The following is an 18,962-nucleotide window of genomic DNA, read 5'->3' on the forward strand; positions in this document are numbered from 1 at the left end:
TCAGTGGCTGAGAGATTTCAAATGGAGTTGAGAGGTCACTCTGGTGGACATTCTTACACACTATATAGATAACACATCTTAGGTTGTAATGTATTGGAATAGCTAGAAGTAAATACCTGAAACTACCAAACTCCAACCCAGCAGTCTGGACTCCTGAAGACAATTATGTAATAATGTAGATTACAAGGGGTGACAGTGTGATTATGAAGACCTTGTGGATCACACCCCCTTTATCTAGTGTATGGATGAGTAGAAAAATGGGGATAAAAACTAAAGGACAGCCTTTTCCTCGTTGCATCCCTGGAAGATGGGTCACCAGCAGCTCTACTGGAGTCATCCCCGAAAATTCGGCCAGGGTTCTCGCTCTTGCCGCGTCTGCTCAAACCAGCACGGTCTGATCCGGAAATACGGCCTCAATATGTGCCGCCAGTGTTTCCGTCAGTACGCGAAGGATATAGGCTTCATCAAGTTGGACTAAGTGATCTTCCTTGATCTTCCACGACATGTACCTGGCTATGGAAGCAATGCTGGCTCTTTGTATATAAAATAAAACCTAGAAGATATCTGCACGCCAATGTTCATAGCAGCATTATTCACAATTGCCAAGAGATGGAAACAACCCAAATGTCCTTCAACAGATGAGTGGATAAATAAAATGTGGTATATACACACGATGGAATACTACGCGGCAGTAAGAAGGAACGATCTCGTGAAACATATGACAACATGGATGAACCTTGAAGACATAATGCTGAGCGAAATAAGCCAGGCACAAAAAGAGAAATATTATATGCTACCACTAATGTGAACTTTGAAAAATATAAAACAAATGGCTTATAATGTATAATGTAAGAGAACTAGCAATAGAGAGCAATTAAGGAAGGGGGAACAATAATCCAAGAAGAACAGATAAGCTATTTAACATTCTGGGGATGCCCAGGAATGACTATGGTCTGTTAATTTCTGATGGATATAGTAGGAGCAAGTTCACAGAAATGTTGCTATGTTAGGTAACTTTCTTGGGGTAAAGTAGGAACATGTTGGAAGTTAAGCAGTTATCTTAGGTTAGTTGTCTTTTTCTTACTCCCTTGTTATGGTCTCTTTAAAATGTTCTTTTATTGTATGTTTGTTTTCTTTTTTACTTTTTTTTCATACAGTTGATTTAAAAAAGAAGGGAAAGTTAAAAAAAAAAAAAAAAAAAAAAAAACAAGGAAAAAAAAAAGATGCAGTGCCCCCTTGAGGAGCCTGTGGAGAATGCAGGAGTATTCTCCTACCCCACCTCCATGGTTGCTAACATGACCACAGACATAGGGGACTGGTGGTTTGATGGGTTGAGCCCTCTACCACAGGTTTTACCCTTGGGAAGACGGTTGCTGCAAAGGAGAGGCTAGGCCTCCCTAACGTTGTGCCTAAGAGCCTCCTCCTGAATGCCTCTTTGTTGCTCAGATGTGGCCCTGTCTCTCTAGCTAAGCCAACTTGAAAGGTGAAATCACTGCCCTCCCCCCTACGTGGGATCAGACACCCAGGGGAGTGAATCTCCCTGGCAACGTGGAATATGACTCCCGGGGAGGAATGTAGACCTGGCATTGTGGGACGGAGAACATCTTCTTGACCAAAAGGGGGATGTGAAAGGAAATGAAATAAGCTTCAGTGGCAGAGAGAATCCAAAAGGAGCCGAGAGGTCACTCTGGTGGGCACTCTTACGCACACTTTAGACAACCCTTTTTAGGTTCTAAAGAAATGGGGTAGCTGGTGGTGGATACCTGAAACTATCAAACTACAACCCAGAACCCATGAATCTCGAAGACAGTTGTATAAAAATGTAGCTTATGAGGGGTGACAAGGGGATTGGGAAAGCCATAAGGACCACACTCCACTTTGTCTAGTTTATGGATGGATGAGTAGAAAAATAGGGGAAGGAAACAAACAGACAAAGGTACCCAGTGTTCTTTTTTACTTCAATTGCTCTTTTTCACTCTAATTATTATTCTTGTTATTTTTGTGTGTGTGCTAATGAAGATGTCAGGGATTGATTTGGGTGATAAATGTACAACTATGTAATGGTACTGTGAACAATCGAAAGTACGATTTGTTTTGTATGACTGCGTGGTATATGAATATATCTCAATAAAATGAAGATTAAAAAAAAAAAAAAAGACATAATGCTGAGCAAAATAAACCAGGCACAAAAAGAGAGATATTGTATGTTACCACTAATGTGAATTCTGTGAAAATTGTACAATGTTTTATACTGTAGAATGTAGGGGACCTAGAGATACCAATTAGTGGAGGGGGAATGATAATCTAATAAGAACAGATAAACTATGGAGGGTAATCTCAATGTTATGGGAATGCTCAGGAATGATTATGGTTTGTAAACTTTCTTGGATATAGTAAGATCATGTTGGAAGCAATAGAGTTATTTTAGGTTTTTTTTTCTCTTATTCCTTTGTTTTCTTAGGGGTTGTTAATTTTCTTGGGGTATGGTAGGAACATGTTGGAAGCAATGTAGTTATTTTAGATTATTTGTTTTTCTTACTCCTGTGTTTGGACATGGTTTATTAATTTTCTTGGGGTATGGTAGGAACATATTGGAAGCAAAGTAATTATTTTAGGTTATTTGTTTTCCTTAATCCATTGCTTTGTTTGAAATGTTGTGGGGTTTTTTTGGTTGTTGTTTGCCTGTTTGTTTTTAATTTTCTGATAAACAAAGTTAAAAAATTGAAAAAAAATCAGTAGAAAAATGGGAGTAAAAACTAAATGACAGATAGGGTGGGATGGGGGGATGGTTTGGGTATTCTCTTTTCACTTTTATTTTTATTCTTATTCTGATTCTTTCTGATGTAAGGAAAATGTTCAGAAATAGATTGTGGTGATGAACGCATAACTATATGATCATACTGTGAACAGTTGATTGTATACCATGGATGACTGTATGGTTTGTGAATATATTTCAATAAAACTGAATTAAAAAAAAAAAAAAAAAAACTAAAGGACAGCCTTTTCCTCGTTGCATCCCTGGAAGATGGGTCACCAGCAGCTCTACTGGAGTCATCCCCGAAAATTCGGCCAGGGTTCTCGCTCTTGCCGTGTCTGCTCAAACCGGCACGGTCTGATCCGGAAATACGGCCTCAATATGTGCCGCCAGTGTTTCCGTCAGTACGCGAAGGATATAGGCTTCATCAAGTTGGACTAAGTGATCTTCCTTGATCTTCCACGACATGTACCTGGCTATGGAAGCAATGCTGGCTCTTTGTATATAAAATAAAACCTAGAAGATATCTGCACGCCAATGTTCATAGCAGCATTATTCACAATTGCCAAGAGATGGAAACAACCCAAATGTCCTTCAACAGATGAGTGGATAAATAAAATGTGGTATATACACACGATGGAATACTACGCGGCAGTAAGAAGGAACGATCTGGTGAAACATATGACAACATGGATGAACCTTGAAGACATAATGCTGAGCGAAATAAGCCAGGCACAAAAAGAGAAATATTATATGCTACCACTAATGTGAACTTTGAAAAATGTAAAACAAATGGTTTATAATGTAGAATGTAGGGGAACTAGCAGTAGAGAGCAATTAAGGAAGGGGGAACAATAATCCAAGAAGAACAGATAAGCTATTTAACGTTCTGGGGATGCCCAGAAATGACTATGGTCTGTTAATTTCTGATGGATGTAGTAGGAACAAGTTCACTGAAATGTTGCTATATTATGTAACTTTCTTGGGGTAAAGTAGGAACATGTTGGAAGTTAAGCAGTTATCTTAGGTTAGTTGTCTTTTTCTTACTCCCTTGTTATGGTCTCTTTGAAATGTTCTTTTATTGTATGTTTGTTTTCTTTTTAACTTTTTTTTTCATACAGTTGATTTAAAAAAGAAGGGAAAGTTAAAAAAAAAAAAAAAGAAAAAAGACAAACAAGGAAAAAAAAAAAAGATGTAGTGCCCCCTTGAGGAGCCTGTGGAGAATGCAGGGGTATTCGCCTACCCCACCTCCATGGTTGCTAACATGACCACAGACATAGGGGACTGGTGGTTTGATGGGTTGAGCCCTCTACCATAAGTTTTACCCTTGGGAAGACGGTTGCTGCAAAGGAGAGGCTAGGCCTCCCTATATTTGTGCCTAAGAGTCTCCTCCTGAATGCCTCTTTGTTGCTCAGATGTGGCCCTCTCTCTCTGGCTAAGCCAACTTGAAAGGTGAAATCACTGCCCTCCCCCCTACGTGGGACCAGACACCCAGGGGAGTGAATCTCCCTGGCAACGTGGAATATGACTCCCGGGGAGGAATGTAGACCCGGCATCGTGGGATGGAGAACATCTTCTTGACCAAAAGGGGGATGTGAAAGGAAATGAAATAAGCTTCAGTGGCAGAGAGATTCCAAAACGAGCCGAGAGGTCACTCTGGTGGGCACTCTTACGCACACTTTAGACAACCCTTTTTAGGTTCTAAAGAAATGGGGTAGCTGGTGGTGGATACCTGAAACTATCAAACTACAACCCAGAACCCATGAATCTCGAAGACAGTTGTATAAAAATGTAGCTTATGAGGGGTGACAAGGGGATTGGGAAAGCCATAAGGACCACACTCCACTTTGTCTAGTTTATGGATGGATGAGTAGAAAAATAGGGGAAGGAAACAAACAGACAAAGGTACCCAGTGTTCTTTTTTACTTCAATTGCTCTTTTTCACTCTAATTATTATTCTTGTTATTTTTGTGTGTGTGCTAATGAAGATGTCAGGGATTGATTTGGGTGATAAATGTACAACTATGTAATGGTACTGTGAACAATCGAAAGTACGATTTGTTTTGTATGACTGCGTGGTATATGAATATATCTCAATAAAATGAAGATTAAAAAAAAAAAAAAAAGACATAATGCTGAGCAAAATAAGCCAGGCACAAAAAGAGAGATATTGTATGTTACCACTAATGTGAATTCTGTGAAAATTGTACAATGTTTTATACTGTAGAATGTAGGGGACCTAGAGATACCAATTAGTGGAGGGGGAATGATAATCTAATAAGAACAGATAAACTATGGAGGGTAATCTCAATGTTATGGGAATGCTCAGGAATGATTATGGTTTGTAAACTTTCTTGGATATAGTAAGATCATGTTGGAAGCAATAGAGTTATTTTAGGTTTTTTTTTCTCTTATTCCTTTGTTTTCTTAGGGGTTGTTAATTTTCTTGGGGTATGGTAGGAACATGTTGGAAGCAATGTAGTTATTTTAGATTATTTGTTTTTCTTACTCCTGTGTTTGGACATGGTTTATTAATTTTCTTGGGGTATGGTAGGAACATATTGGAAGCAAAGTAATTATTTTAGGTTATTTGTTTTCCTTAATCCATTGCTTTGTTTGAAATGTTGTGGGGTTTTTTTGGTTGTTGTTTGCCTGTTTGTTTTTAATTTTCTGATAAACAAAGTTAAAAAATTGAAAAAAAATCAGTAGAAAAATGGGAGTAAAAACTAAATGACAGATAGGGTGGGATGGGGGGATGGTTTGGGTATTCTCTTTTCACTTTTATTTTTTATTCTTATTCTGATTCTTTCTGATGTAAGGAAAATGTTCAGAAATAGATTGTGGTGATGAACGCATAACTATATGATCATACTGTGAACAGTTGATTGTATACCATGGATGACTGTATGGTTTGTGAATATATTTCAATAAAACTGAATTAAAAAAAAAAAAAAAAAACTAAAGGACAGCCTTTTCCTCGTTGCATCCCTGGAAGATGGGTCACCAGCAGCTCTACTGGAGTCATCCCCGAAAATTCGGCCAGGGTTCTCGCTCTTGCCGTGTCTGCTCAAACCGGCACGGTCTGATCCGGAAATACGGCCTCAATATGTGCCGCCAGTGTTTCCGTCAGTACGCGAAGGATATAGGCTTCATCAAGTTGGACTAAGTGATCTTCCTTGATCTTCCACGACATGTACCTGGCTATGGAAGCAATGCTGGCTCTTTGTATATAAAATAAAACCTAGAAGATATCTGCACGCCAATGTTCATAGCAGCATTATTCACAATTGCCAAGAGATGGAAACAACCCAAATGTCCTTCAACAGATGAGTGGATAAATAAAATGTGGTATATACACACGATGGAATACTACGCGGCAGTAAGAAGGAACGATCTGGTGAAACATATGACAACATGGATGAACCTTGAAGACATAATGCTGAGCGAAATAAGCCAGGCACAAAAAGAGAAATATTATATGCTACCACTAATGTGAACTTTGAAAAATGTAAAACAAATGGTTTATAATGTAGAATGTAGGGGAACTAGCAGTAGAGAGCAATTAAGGAAGGGGGAACAATAATCCAAGAAGAACAGATAAGCTATTTAACGTTCTGGGGATGCCCAGAAATGACTATGGTCTGTTAATTTCTGATGGATGTAGTAGGAACAAGTTCACTGAAATGTTGCTATATTATGTAACTTTCTTGGGGTAAAGTAGGAACATGTTGGAAGTTAAGCAGTTATCTTAGGTTAGTTGTCTTTTTCTTACTCCCTTGTTATGGTCTCTTTGAAATGTTCTTTTATTGTATGTTTGTTTTCTTTTTAACTTTTTTTTTCATACAGTTGATTTAAAAAAGAAGGGAAAGTTAAAAAAAAAAAAAAAAGAAAAAAGACAAACAAGGAAAAAAAAAAAAAGATGTAGTGCCCCCTTGAGGAGCCTGTGGAGAATGCAGGGGTATTCGCCTACCCCACCTCCATGGTTGCTAACATGACCACAGACATAGGGGACTGGTGGTTTGATGGGTTGAGCCCTCTACCATAAGTTTTACCCTTGGGAAGACGGTTGCTGCAAAGGAGAGGCTAGGCCTCCCTATATTTGTGCCTAAGAGTCTCCTCCTGAATGCCTCTTTGTTGCTCAGATGTGGCCCTCTCTCTCTGGCTAAGCCAACTTGAAAGGTGAAATCACTGCCCTCCCCTCTACGTGGGACCAGACACCCAGGGGAGTGAATCTCCCTGGCAACGTGGAATATGACTCCCGGAGAGGAATGTAGACCCGGCATCGTGGGATGGAGAACATCTTCTTGACCAAAAGGGGGATGTGAAAGGAAATGAAATAAGCTTCAGTGGCAGAGAGATTCCAAAACGAGCCGAGAGGTCACTCTGGTGGGCACTCTTACGCACACTTTAGACAACCCTTTTTAGGTTCTAAAGAATTGGGGTAGCTGGTGGTGGATACCTGAAACTATTAAACTACAACCCAGAACCCATGAATCTCGAAGACAGTTGTATAAAAATGTAGCTTATGAGGGGTGACAATGGGATTGGGAATGCCATAAGGACCAAACTCCACTTTGTCTAGTTTATGGATGGATGTGTAGAAAAGTAGGGGAAGGAAACAAACAGACAAAGGTACCCAGTGTTCTTTTTTACTTCAATTGCTCTTTTTCACTCTAATTATTATTCTTGTTATTTTTGTGTGTGTGCTAATGAAGGTGTCAGGGATTGATTTAGGTGATGAATGTACAACTATGTAATGGTACTGTAAACAATCGAAAGTACAATTTGTTTTGTATGACTGAGTGGTATGTGAATATATCTCAATAAAATGATGATTAAAAAAAAAAAAACTAAAGGACAAATGGGGTGGGATGGGGGGATGATTCGGGTGTTCTTCTTTCACTTTTATTTTTTTATTCTTGTTCTGGTTCTTTCTGATGTAAGGAAAATGTTCAGAGAGAGATTGTGGTGATGAACGCATAACTATGTTATCATACTGTGGACAGTGGATTGTATACCATGGATGATTGTATTGTGTGTGAATGTATTTCAATAAAACTGAATTTAATAAAAAAAATTTAAAAAAAATTTTAAAAAAGGAAAAAAAATGGGGTGGTATTGGGGAAAAAATACAGTCAATGCAAATTAGAAACTATACTTAACAGAAACATTGTATTATGCTTTCCTTAATGTAACAAAGGCAATATACCAAAGCTAATTGCCTATAAGGGGGGGACATAAGGGAGGGGTATGGGACTCTTGGCATTGGTGATATTGTCTGATTCTTTTATTGTACTCAAGATTAATTCCATCTTTCCTTTTGTTGCTTTTTCAATGTCATTTTTTTATTTCTTTTTCTTTTGTCTATCTACCTTCTTTGACTCTTCCTCCTTCTTTGTGGAAGAAATTGAGATGTCCTCATATGGATAGCGATGATGGTGGTGAATGCATAAATACATGATTATACAGGAAACCATCGATTGTTTACTTAGGATGAAATGTATGGTGAGAGAACAAAACTGTCTTAAAAAATGGGTGATGAAGAAACCTTGAGGGCACTATATTGAGTGAAATAAGTCAGACACATAAGGACAAATATTGTATGGTCTCATTGATAGGAACTAATTATAATATGTAAACTCATAGACATAAAATATAAGTTACCAGGATATAGAATGAGGCTAAATACTGGGGAAGGTTGCTTATTATGAGCAGAATGTTTAACAAGGTTGAATTTAAGTGTTCGGAAATGGACAGAGGTGACAGTAGCATGTTATTGTGAGAATAACTAACAGTGCTGAATAGTGTATGAATGTGGCAGAAAGGGAAAGCCCAGAGTCATGTATGTCACCAGGACAGTTGGACATTAAAATATGGGAATGTATAAAACAGTGAATCTTGTAGTGGACAATGTCCGTGACTAATTGTACAAATATTAGAAATCTCTCTCATGAACTAGAAAAAATGTATGACACTATAACTAAAAGTCAATAATAGAAGGGTATATAGAGAAAAAATATACCTATTGCAAAATACCTATTGCAAACTATGTACTACAGTTAGTATTTTAACATTCTTTCATCAACAGTAACAAATGTACTCTACCAATACTATGAGTCAATTAAGGGGGGGGGGGTTAGGCATATGGGAGGATCCGAGTTTTCTTTTTTGTCTTTAATTCTTTTCTGGAGTAAAGAAAATGTTCCAAAAATTGAAAAAAAATATTAATCATGGTGATGGATGTACAGCTGTATGATGGTACTGTGGGCAGTTGATTGTGCACTTTGGATCTTTGGATGATTGTATGGTATGTGAACAATCTCAATAAAATTAAAGGAAAATAGTACTGGAGCCATACCATTTATTTGGACAAAGTTAAAATCTAACCATAACTCGCACCATTCACAAAAAATTTATTTGAGATGGATAATACCTCTAAATATAAAGGCTAAAGCTTATAAAGCTCTTAGAAGAAAACATAATAGAATATTTTCATGATCATGGAGTAGGCAAAATTTTTGCAGAGTGGACCTAGAAAACCAAAACAGAAAAAACAGATAAAATTAGCTTTGTCAAAAACTTAAAAAACTTCTTCTTATTAAAGGACATTATTAAGAAAATCAACAGGCTAGCCACATGCTTGTCAAAAATACCTGCAAAACTGATTAGATAAATGACAGATGATGATAGAAAGATAGAGATATGGATGGATGGATTTGGATAGATATCTGACAAAGGACTAGTATTCAAATAAATAATACCTTATACCTCAAAAATAAGAAGACAAACAGGCCAGTTAAAAATAGGCATGGCTATAATAGAAAAGATAATAACAATTGTTGGTAAGGATGTGAAGAAATATAAACCTTCTTACACTATACAGTGGATCGTGAAATGGTGTGGCTGCTTTGGAAAACAATCTAGCAGATCTTTAAATTGCTAAACATAGAGTTACAACAGAGCCCAGTGATTCCACACTTCAGTATATCCATGAGAAATGAAAACATATCCATACAAAAACTTATACACGAATTCGTACCAGGATTATTCATAATAGCCAAAGGTGGTAATAACCCAAATGTCCATCAACTGATGAATGGATAAAAAATAAGGTATATCCATACAATGGAATATTATTCAGATATCAAAAGGAATGAAGTACTGATAAATGCAACAATAAGGATGAACCTTTAAAACATCATACTAAGTGAAAAAATCAGGCACAAAAGGTCACATGTTATATAATTTCAATTATATGAAATGACCAGAAAAGGCAAATCTATAGACAGAAAATATTATTAGCTTCTTAGGGCTGGGCAGTGGGGGAGGGTTGGGGGAAAATGGGGAGTGACTGCTAACAGGTATGGGATTTCCTTTGGGGACAAATCGAAATATTTTAAAATTGATTGTGTTGAAGGTTGCACAACTCTGTGACTATACCAAAAATAATGAATCATACATTTAAATAGTTGATTATATGGTATGTGGATTATTTCTCAAAAAGTTTGTTATTTTTGGGAAGAAGACGGTGACATAGTGAGGCGTGGAAGCTAGTTTGTCCCCCTGGAACAACTAAAAAACAACCAGGAACAACTAGTAAATAATCTGGAATAACTGCAGGGGGACAAATGCGACCAACCACTCATCAAACACCAACCTGAATTGGGAGGAATGCCCAAGATTGCAGGATAAAATCTGTGAGTAAAAATTGCAGATCCAAGCTGGGACCCCCCCCCCCCACTACCCGAACTGCAAAGTCTCCCAGTGCTAGAGAGCAGGACTCTCCCGAGCAAGTGCATATAGCTCAGCTGAGCTCCAACTGGGGTTTTAATTAACAAACTTGGACTGCTCAATACAAGATATGGATCCTTAGCAAGCAGACAGAAGCTTTTGGTGATGATTGACCTTGGAGAGCCAGAGGGTGGCCATGTACTGGCCCTGAAGGGGTTTTCTGTGCCTTTTTCGGCTCAGTGGAGAAAGCCTCAGCCATTTTCAGTTCCCACTGCTCTGACCCGGGCAAGGGTGGAGATAGCAAAGGCAGAGAAACTATTCAAGGTAAATGACCTCTCCCTAGGGGGTGTATTTTCCATAAGAGGAAGAAGGTGGTGCCAAGCTCTACTACCTGCCTTCCATTCAGAACCAGACACCATTGCCTGGGGGAAAACAGTCATGGGCCACACCTCCTTATACCAGTCTGGAGCTACAGGCTGACAGGTGCCACCTGCTGGGCAGAAAAGCACAGTGACTTAGGCTTCACAGGGTATACCAATCTTCTAAGACACACCCTCAGGGAGATGTGATACTATTGCCTCCTTCTGAGACCTTAGCCTGTTCTGGTCTGGGAAAACCTGATGGGGCAACCAAGGAAATCAGATGCCTAGACAACAGAAAAGTACAGCCTACACTAAGAAAAACAAAGTTATGGCCCAGTCAAAGGAAAAACTTACAACTTCAACTGAGATATGGGAATTTAAACAACTAATCATAAATCAATTCAAAAAGTTTAAGGAAGATACGGCAAAAGAGATGAAGCATATAAGGAAAGCACTGGGCATACATAAGGTAGAAATTGAAAGTTTGAAAAACAATTGGCAGAATCTATGGAAATGAAAGGCACAACACAAGAGATGAAAAACACAATGGAGACATACAACAGCATATCTCAAGAGGCAGAATAAACACTCAGGAACTGGAGAACAATGCACCTGAAAGCCTATACACAAAAGAGCAGATAGATAAAAAAATGGAAAAATATGAGCAACATCTCTGGGAACTTAAGGACAAAACAAAATGAAGGAATGTACATGTCATTGGTGTCCCAGAAGAAAAAGGGAAGGGAAAAGGGGCAGACGCAATACTAAAGGAAACAGTCAATGAAAATTTCCCATCTCTTATGAAAGACAAAATTACAGATCCAAGAAGTACAGCATACCCCAAACAGAAAAGATCTGAATAGGCTTACACCAAGACACTTAATAATCAGATAATCAAATGCCAAAGATAAAGAGAATCCTGAAAGCAGCAAGAAAAAAGTGATCCATCACATACAAAGGAAGCTTGGTAAGACTATGTGCAGATTTTTCAGTGGAAACTATGGAGGCAAGAAGGAAGTGGTGTGATATATTTAAGATACTGAAAGAGAAAAACCACCAACCAGGAATTGTATATTCGGCAAAACTGTCCTTCAAATATGAGGGAGTGCTTAAAATATTCTCTGACAAACAGACAATGAGAGAGTTTGTGAACAAGATACCTGTTCTACAGGAAACACTAAAGGAAGCACTGCAGACAGAAAGGAACAGACAGGAGTGAGAGGTTTGGAAAACAATTTTGGGAGATAGTAGCACAGCAATGTAAGTACACTGAACAAAGATGCCTGTGAATATGGTTGAAAGAGGAAGGTTAGGAGCATGTGGGACACCAGAAGGAAAGAGAAAACAGGAAAGATAAAGACTGTATAACTCAGTGAAACCTAGGAAACTCAACAATTGTAATAAAAGGTACAAATATGTTTTTGTATGAGGTAGAACAAATGAATGTCAACATTGAAAGGTGTTAAAAATAGGATGGGATTGGGGGGAAAATACAATCAATGCAAACTAGAGACTATAATTAACAGAAACATTGTATTATGCTTCCTTTAATATAACAAAGGCAATATACCAAAGCTAAATGCATATGGCGAGGGCGGGGGCGGGGACATAAGGGAAGGGTTTGGGACTCCTGGCATTGGTGATATTGTCTGACTCTTTATTCTACTTTAGTTTAATGCTATCTTTCCTTTTGTTGCTTTCTAGCTGTCACATTTTTTTCTCTCTTTTTTCTTTTTCTTTTGTCTATCTACCTTCTTTGACTCTTCCTCTTTCTTTGTGGAAGAAATGGAGATGTTCCTATATAGATAGTGGTAATGGTGCTGGATACATAAATACATGACTATACAGGGAGCCAATGATTGTTTACTTAGGACAGAATGTATGGTGTGGGAACAAAACCGTCTTTAAAAAAAAATGGGTTGAGGGCACTATATTGAGTGAAATAAGACAGACACATAAGGACAAATATTGCAGGGCCTCACTGATAGGAACTAATTATAATATGTAAACTCATAGACATGAAATATAAGTTACCAGGATATAGTGTGAGGCTAAAGAATATAAACCAGTTGCTTATTATGAGCAGAATTTTCAGCTAGGGTGAACTTAAACATTTGGAAATGGACAGAGGTGATGGCAGCACCTTATGAGAATAACTAACAGTGATGAATGTTGTGTGAAGGTTGTGGAAAGTGTAAGCTCAGAGTCAAGTGTGTCACAAGAAGGAAAGTGGAGGTTAAAAGATAGGAATTATAAAACAGTGAGTCTTGTGGTGGACAATGTCTGTGATTAACTGTACAAATACTAGAACTCCCTCTTATGAACTAGAACAAATGTATGACACTATAACTAAAAGGCAATAATAGAGCAGCATATAGGAAAAAAATATATACCTATTGCAAACTATCTACTACAGTTAGTGGTATTTTAACTTTCTTTCATCAACAGTAACAAATGTACTATACCAAAACTATGACTCAATAATGGAGGGGGGGTGGTTAAAAGTATGGGAGGATTGGCGTTTCCTTTTTTTTGTCCTTATTTCTTTTCTGGAGTAATGAAAATTCTAAAAATTGAAAAAAAAATTAATTGTGGTGATGGATGCACAGCTGTATGATGGTAACATGGGCAATTGATTGTATACTTTGGATCTTTGGATAGTTGTACGATATGTGAACAATCTCAATAAAAAAATTTTTTTAAAGTTGTTATTTTTAAAAATGGACAAAAGGCTTAAATGTGAAATGTCTATTTCACAAAAATAAAAATATTAATGGTCAATAATCACATAAAAAAGGTCCTCAACATCATTAATTGTCAGAGAAATGCAAATTAAACAGGAAGCTATCACTACTACCACTTAACATGTACAAAATTAAAACTATTGATAACATTAAATGTTGTTGAAGATATGGAACAATCATAACTCTTGTACAAAAAAAATTGCAACATATTATGATTCCATTGAAATAAGTTTTTCAGTTCCTTATAAATTTAAATTTACATCTACACTCTGATCCCGCAATCCCACTTCTAGGTATTAACCCAAGAGAAATGAAATGTTTATAAAAAGACTTGCACACAAATATTCATAGCAGCTTTATCCATAGTTGTCAAAAACTGGAAACAATCCAAATATACATGAAAAAGAGAATGGATAATCAAATTGTGGCATATCCATATAATGTAATAATGCTCAGTAATATAAAGGAATGAGCTGCTGATATACATGAACACAGGATTTGGAATGTGCTAAATGAAAGAAGCGAGACATGCAATAGTACATACTGTACATACTCTATATGAAGATTATTTATATGAAGTTCTAGAACAGACATACCTAACTTAAAGTAAAAGAAATTAACAGTAGTTGTCTCTGCAGGGGAGGGGTGGCTTGAGTGATCTTTCTGGGGCGATAGAAACATTCTATAACTTTAGAATGGTGTGACTTATATGGATTATGCAATCACCAAATCTTATTGAACTCGGCAGTTCACTATAGATAAATTATACCTCAATTAAAAATGAAAAAAAAAATGTGGGTATTCTACTCTTGCTGTCATTTTTTGTCCTTTCTATTTAGTTTTAAAATCAGCTTGTCAATTTTCTGAAACTTTCTATTAGAGTTTTGATTAGAATTTCATGAACATAAAAGATTAATTTGAGGCTAATATTACAGCCTTCCTATTAAAGAAAATGATATAACCCTCCATAAATTTAGATCTCTTTTAATATTTTTCAATAAAATTCATAGTTTTTTCCACAAATATTTTCACATCTTTTCAAGATTTATTCTTCTGTACCTTATGATTTTGTTACTTTTTTAAAAAAATAGAACTAGTAGAAGAAAATATAAAAGTATATTTTCAGCCAGATCCACTTTGATCTTTCACCAATATGCTGGAGGTTTTTTCCAACAATTATATTTTTCATTTATTTGTTCTATAATTTATTCTAACTCTATTCTTGCTTCACAGATCCAATTGCTTCATCTCTCTGAGGATACTGGCTATGAATATTTTAAATTTCCCTTCTGCTTTTCTTTATTAGCTCTTTTTTCTTAGGATTATACATAGCTGCAAACGTGGGTGTTCCGGTTTACTAATGCTGCCATTAACGCAAAATACCAGAAATGGATTGGCTTTTATAAAGGGGGTTTATTTGGTTACAAATTTAAAATTCTAAGGCCATAAAAGTGTCAAAGGTAAAGCATCAACAAGAGGATACATTTACTGAAGAAGGGCCCATGGCATCCAGAATACCTCTGTCAGCTGGGAAGGCACGTGGCTGGTGATTGCTGCTCCTTTGCTCCCAGGTTGCATTTTAAAATGGCACTCTCCAAAATGTCTCTGGGTCTCTCTTAGCTTCTCTGGGGCAAACTCTGGGCTTCATCTCTTAGCTTAGCGTCTCCAAACATCCTTCTGTCAGCATCTCCAACTATCTCTAAGTGTCAGTAAGCATCTGGGTCTGTGTCGGCTCTTAACTTCTCTGTTAAATAATTCAGTGAACTAATCAAGATCCATCCTGAATGGGTGGGTCCACACCTCCATGGGGATAATTCAGTCAGAGTTATCACCCACAGTTGGGTGAGTCAAATCTCCATGGATACAGTCAATCAAACATTTCCATCCAAAAAGATTGGGTTAAATGATCATTGCTCTTCTGGCGTCCCTAACAGTTCCAAACCAGCACATCTGCCTATTGTCTTTTTTCATAAGCTGACATGTCTCAGATATCTTGTAATTCTTGTCTTTGGGGTCTTCTTTGCTATTAAAATTCCCTTTGAGGTTACCAGCTCTTTCTTTTCTTTTCTTCTATTTTCTTTTTTTTTTTTTTTTTTGGAAAAATTTTAGATTAATAGAAGAATTACAATGATAATATAGAGAATTCACCTAGCTTCCCCTGATGTTAGCATCTTACATAATAACCATGGTACATTAACAATTAACTTTGATACAATACTATTTACTATTATTCAAATTTTCCCAATTTTTCCATGTACTTCCCTTTTCTGCTTCAGGATCCAATTCAGGATCCTGATGCATATGATAGCGCATCATGTCTCCTTAGCGTCTGTTTCTTGATCTTTCCTTGCCTTTCATCAACTGGATATTTTTGAAGCATATTGATCAGGTATCTTATAGAATGCCCCTTAATTTGGGGTTTTCTTGTGTTTTCTCATGATTAGACTAAGAGCCTTAGTTTACTGGGCTATTATGACAAATACCACATAATAAGTTGGCTTAAACAATGGAAATTTATTGTCTCATGGTTTCAGAGGCTAGAAGGCTTGCTTCCAGGGTCACTAGCATTCAGGTACTGGCTTGCCAGTAATCCTTGGGGTTCCTTGGCTTTCCTATCACATGGGATGTCCTCTCTTTCTGACCTTCTGCTTCTGGTTCCTTCCTGTGCCTTTCTATTTATAAGGCCTCCAATAATCTGAATTAAGACCCACTCTCATTTAGATGAGCCACACCTTAACTAAAAATAATATCTTTAAGAGGTCTTATTTAAAATGGGTTCACACCCACAATGACACAGATTAAGATTAAGAATATATCTAAAGTGGGGTACATAATTCAAACTACTACACTGAGGTTATGGATTTGGGGGAAAATAATACAGAAGAGAAGTGTCCTTCTCATTATATCATATCAGGTTGTATATGATATCAGCATGACTTATTACTGGTGATCATTTGATTAGGTAATGTCTGCCAGTTTTCCATTGTAAAGTTAATAATTTCACTTTCCATATTCTATTCTTTAGAAACAAGTTACTAAATTCACCCTATATTTAAGGTGAGGGGAATTAAGCTCCATTTCCTGAGAAGGCAATATTAAAGAATCTATGTACATGTTAAAACCATCACAGAAGTAGATGATAGATAGATAGATAGATAGACAGATAGATAGGTAGATAGATAGGTAGATAGATATAGAATCTCAGAAAGATACCCAGGAGTCTGCAAATATCCCATTTCTCTCCTAAAGCTTCACCCTTAAATTTAGCATTATTAGTGAATTTTGCCTGCAGTAAACATAACTGTGGTGTTCTAATGGTTATTTTTATTCCTTCTACATATATTATTTGGAATTCTTCTGTAAAGAAGATTTGTCCCTTCTCTCCCATTTATTTATCTATTCAATCATTTATATCAGTATAGTCTCATTGATATTTATTTTATTCCTTGGGTTATAATCCAATAGTGTTGTAATTTATTTTGTTGCTGAAACTATTCCATTTCTTTTTGTCATTGGCAGTTCATTCAGCTTCACTCCTATGTCTTTTTGGCACATCCTCATCCTTTTTTCTTTTTAAGAAAACTTACTTTCTGGCACTACAAGATCCTGCAGGCAGTCTCATATTGTATTTTCTCTGTCCCAGCTCTAAAATAAGTCATTTCTTCCAGGAGCCCTGGTTCCTTTTATGGGAGAACGGTATTTAGAAACCAAGATCTAGGTATAGGTGTGCCCACTCCTTCTTTTAAGCCCCCTTAGCAGACAGAGCTAGTATATATGTGCATATATAGTAACCCATGTATACACACATATCTATGTTTTATTTCTGTATCTCTATATTTGTACATATATTAAAATAAGGGTTTATAGTGATTTCTCTTAGTCTTATCCAGCACGACAGGGTTTATTCTTGCCTTACCTTACCTCCTTGCTTATTTGTAACTATTGGGCCATGAACATTTGATGTTTGTGCATGGTTTGGGTTTTTTTTTTTTTTTTAGCAAGTGCACTGGCCTTGGGTTAAAGGGTTATTGAATAGTAAACATACTTTTGAAATTAGAGATAATGTATTGCTACAGAGGGATTTAAAGTCTTATCTCCCTTGGAGCTACTTACATTCCAAGGGTTAAAAACTTAGGAAACATCATTTTCTCTTTCACTTCTTTCTCTCCTAGAGAGGATTTGTTTACATTTCAGTGTAAAGGACTCACTTTTCCCTGCAGAGGAGGGAAAGAGTGGATGTGTCAACCATCCTGTATAAGCTCTGAGTCTCGTAATTCCAGAGTTCTGATGATGCAGCCCCTGCATGCACACAGATGACATGTGGCCCTCAACAAGGGAATTGGGGCATGAAGAATTGTTGCTAAGATGCTTTGTGAATAGATTGTGGCAGAGGCAGAGCAAGATGGCAGCATAGGGAGGTGTGGAACTTAGTTAGTTTCCTAGAGCAACTAGCAAATAGCCAGGAAAAACTAGTAAATAATCTGGAAAAACTGTTGGGGGACCTCTGTGACCAGACACTCATCATACACCAGTCTGGAATGGATGAAATGGCTGAGGCTGCAGCATAGAACTGTAGATAAAGCTCCCCAAACTGAGGAGCTGGCACTCCTCCCCACTGGCATGGCAGGTTGAGCTGGAATACTTCCCTGTGGGAAAAAGAAGCAGTCTACTAGGAGCAAGGAAAGATAGCTCAATGAAGCTTCAATTAAAGTTTTAATTAACAAATTTGGGCTACAGAATATAAGCTAAGAGCACAGATAAACCCAGAGCAAGCAGGAAAGGCACCCTGAGGTTTCTCCTGGCAAAGAGGAAGCAGGGCTGACAGAAAAAAAAATGCATAAATAAATAAAAACAGAGGCTTTTGGAGTCAGCTGAGCTTAGAATACTGGAAAAGGGCTGTGTCCCAAGAAAAGGGGTACATAGAACCAGGTACCACCTCTGGTTCTTTTTTTTTTTTTTTTTTTTTTTTTTTTGCATTTTTTTTCCATTTTTATTGAGATTGTTCAGATACCATACAATTATCCAAAGATCCAAAGTGTACAATCACTTGCCCCTGGGTACCCTCATACACCTGTGCATCCATCACACTTAATTTTCGTTCAATTTTTAGAAACTTTTCATTACTCCAGACAAGAAATAAAGTGAAAGATGAAAAAAGAAAAAAAGAAAAGGAAACTCTAAACCTCCCCATCCCTAAACAACCCCCCTCAATTGTTGACTCCTAGTATTGATATAGTACGCTTGTTACTGTTTATGAAAAAATGTTGAAATACTACTAACTGTAGAATATAGTTTGTAATAGGTATATAGTTCTTCCCTATATGCCCCTCTATTATTAACTTCTAATTGTATTGTCATACATTTGTTCTG

At 37.1% G+C, this 18,962-nt stretch overlaps 3 protein-coding genes across 3 annotated transcripts; all 3 read left to right on the top strand.

Annotated features, from left to right (window-relative positions):
- Nucleotides 1-288: 288 nt before the first annotated feature.
- On the top strand, nucleotides 289-559 carry LOC119527349 (40S ribosomal protein S29-like). The gene has a single exon (XM_037827259.1). The coding sequence runs from the start codon at nucleotides 308-310 to the stop codon at nucleotides 476-478; it is 171 nt and encodes a 56-aa protein (XP_037683187.1). The 5' UTR covers nucleotides 289-307; the 3' UTR covers nucleotides 479-559.
- A 2,455-nt stretch (nucleotides 560-3,014) lies between these two features.
- On the top strand, nucleotides 3,015-3,277 carry LOC119527346 (40S ribosomal protein S29). The gene has a single exon (XM_037827257.1). It carries the CDS (start codon nucleotides 3,026-3,028, stop codon nucleotides 3,194-3,196), a length of 171 nt encoding a protein of 56 aa, XP_037683185.1. The 5' UTR covers nucleotides 3,015-3,025; the 3' UTR covers nucleotides 3,197-3,277.
- A 2,462-nt stretch (nucleotides 3,278-5,739) lies between these two features.
- On the top strand, nucleotides 5,740-6,002 carry LOC119527347 (40S ribosomal protein S29). The gene has a single exon (XM_037827258.1). The coding sequence runs from the start codon at nucleotides 5,751-5,753 to the stop codon at nucleotides 5,919-5,921; it is 171 nt and encodes a 56-aa protein (XP_037683186.1). The 5' UTR covers nucleotides 5,740-5,750; the 3' UTR covers nucleotides 5,922-6,002.
- Nucleotides 6,003-18,962: the final 12,960 nt, after the last annotated feature.

The sequence above is a fragment of the Choloepus didactylus genome, chromosome 2 (assembly GCF_015220235.1).
Source record: "Choloepus didactylus isolate mChoDid1 chromosome 2, mChoDid1.pri, whole genome shotgun sequence".
NCBI lineage: Eukaryota > Metazoa > Chordata > Mammalia > Pilosa > Megalonychidae > Choloepus > Choloepus didactylus.

What these genes read in the sequence shown, in the direction of transcription:
- LOC119527349 (XM_037827259.1), top strand. Translation starts at nt 308, where the DNA reads ATGGGTCACCAGCAGCTCTACTGGAGTCATCCCCGAAAATTCGGCCAG.
- LOC119527347 (XM_037827258.1), top strand. Translation starts at nt 5,751, where the DNA reads ATGGGTCACCAGCAGCTCTACTGGAGTCATCCCCGAAAATTCGGCCAG.
- LOC119527346 (XM_037827257.1), top strand. Translation starts at nt 3,026, where the DNA reads ATGGGTCACCAGCAGCTCTACTGGAGTCATCCCCGAAAATTCGGCCAG.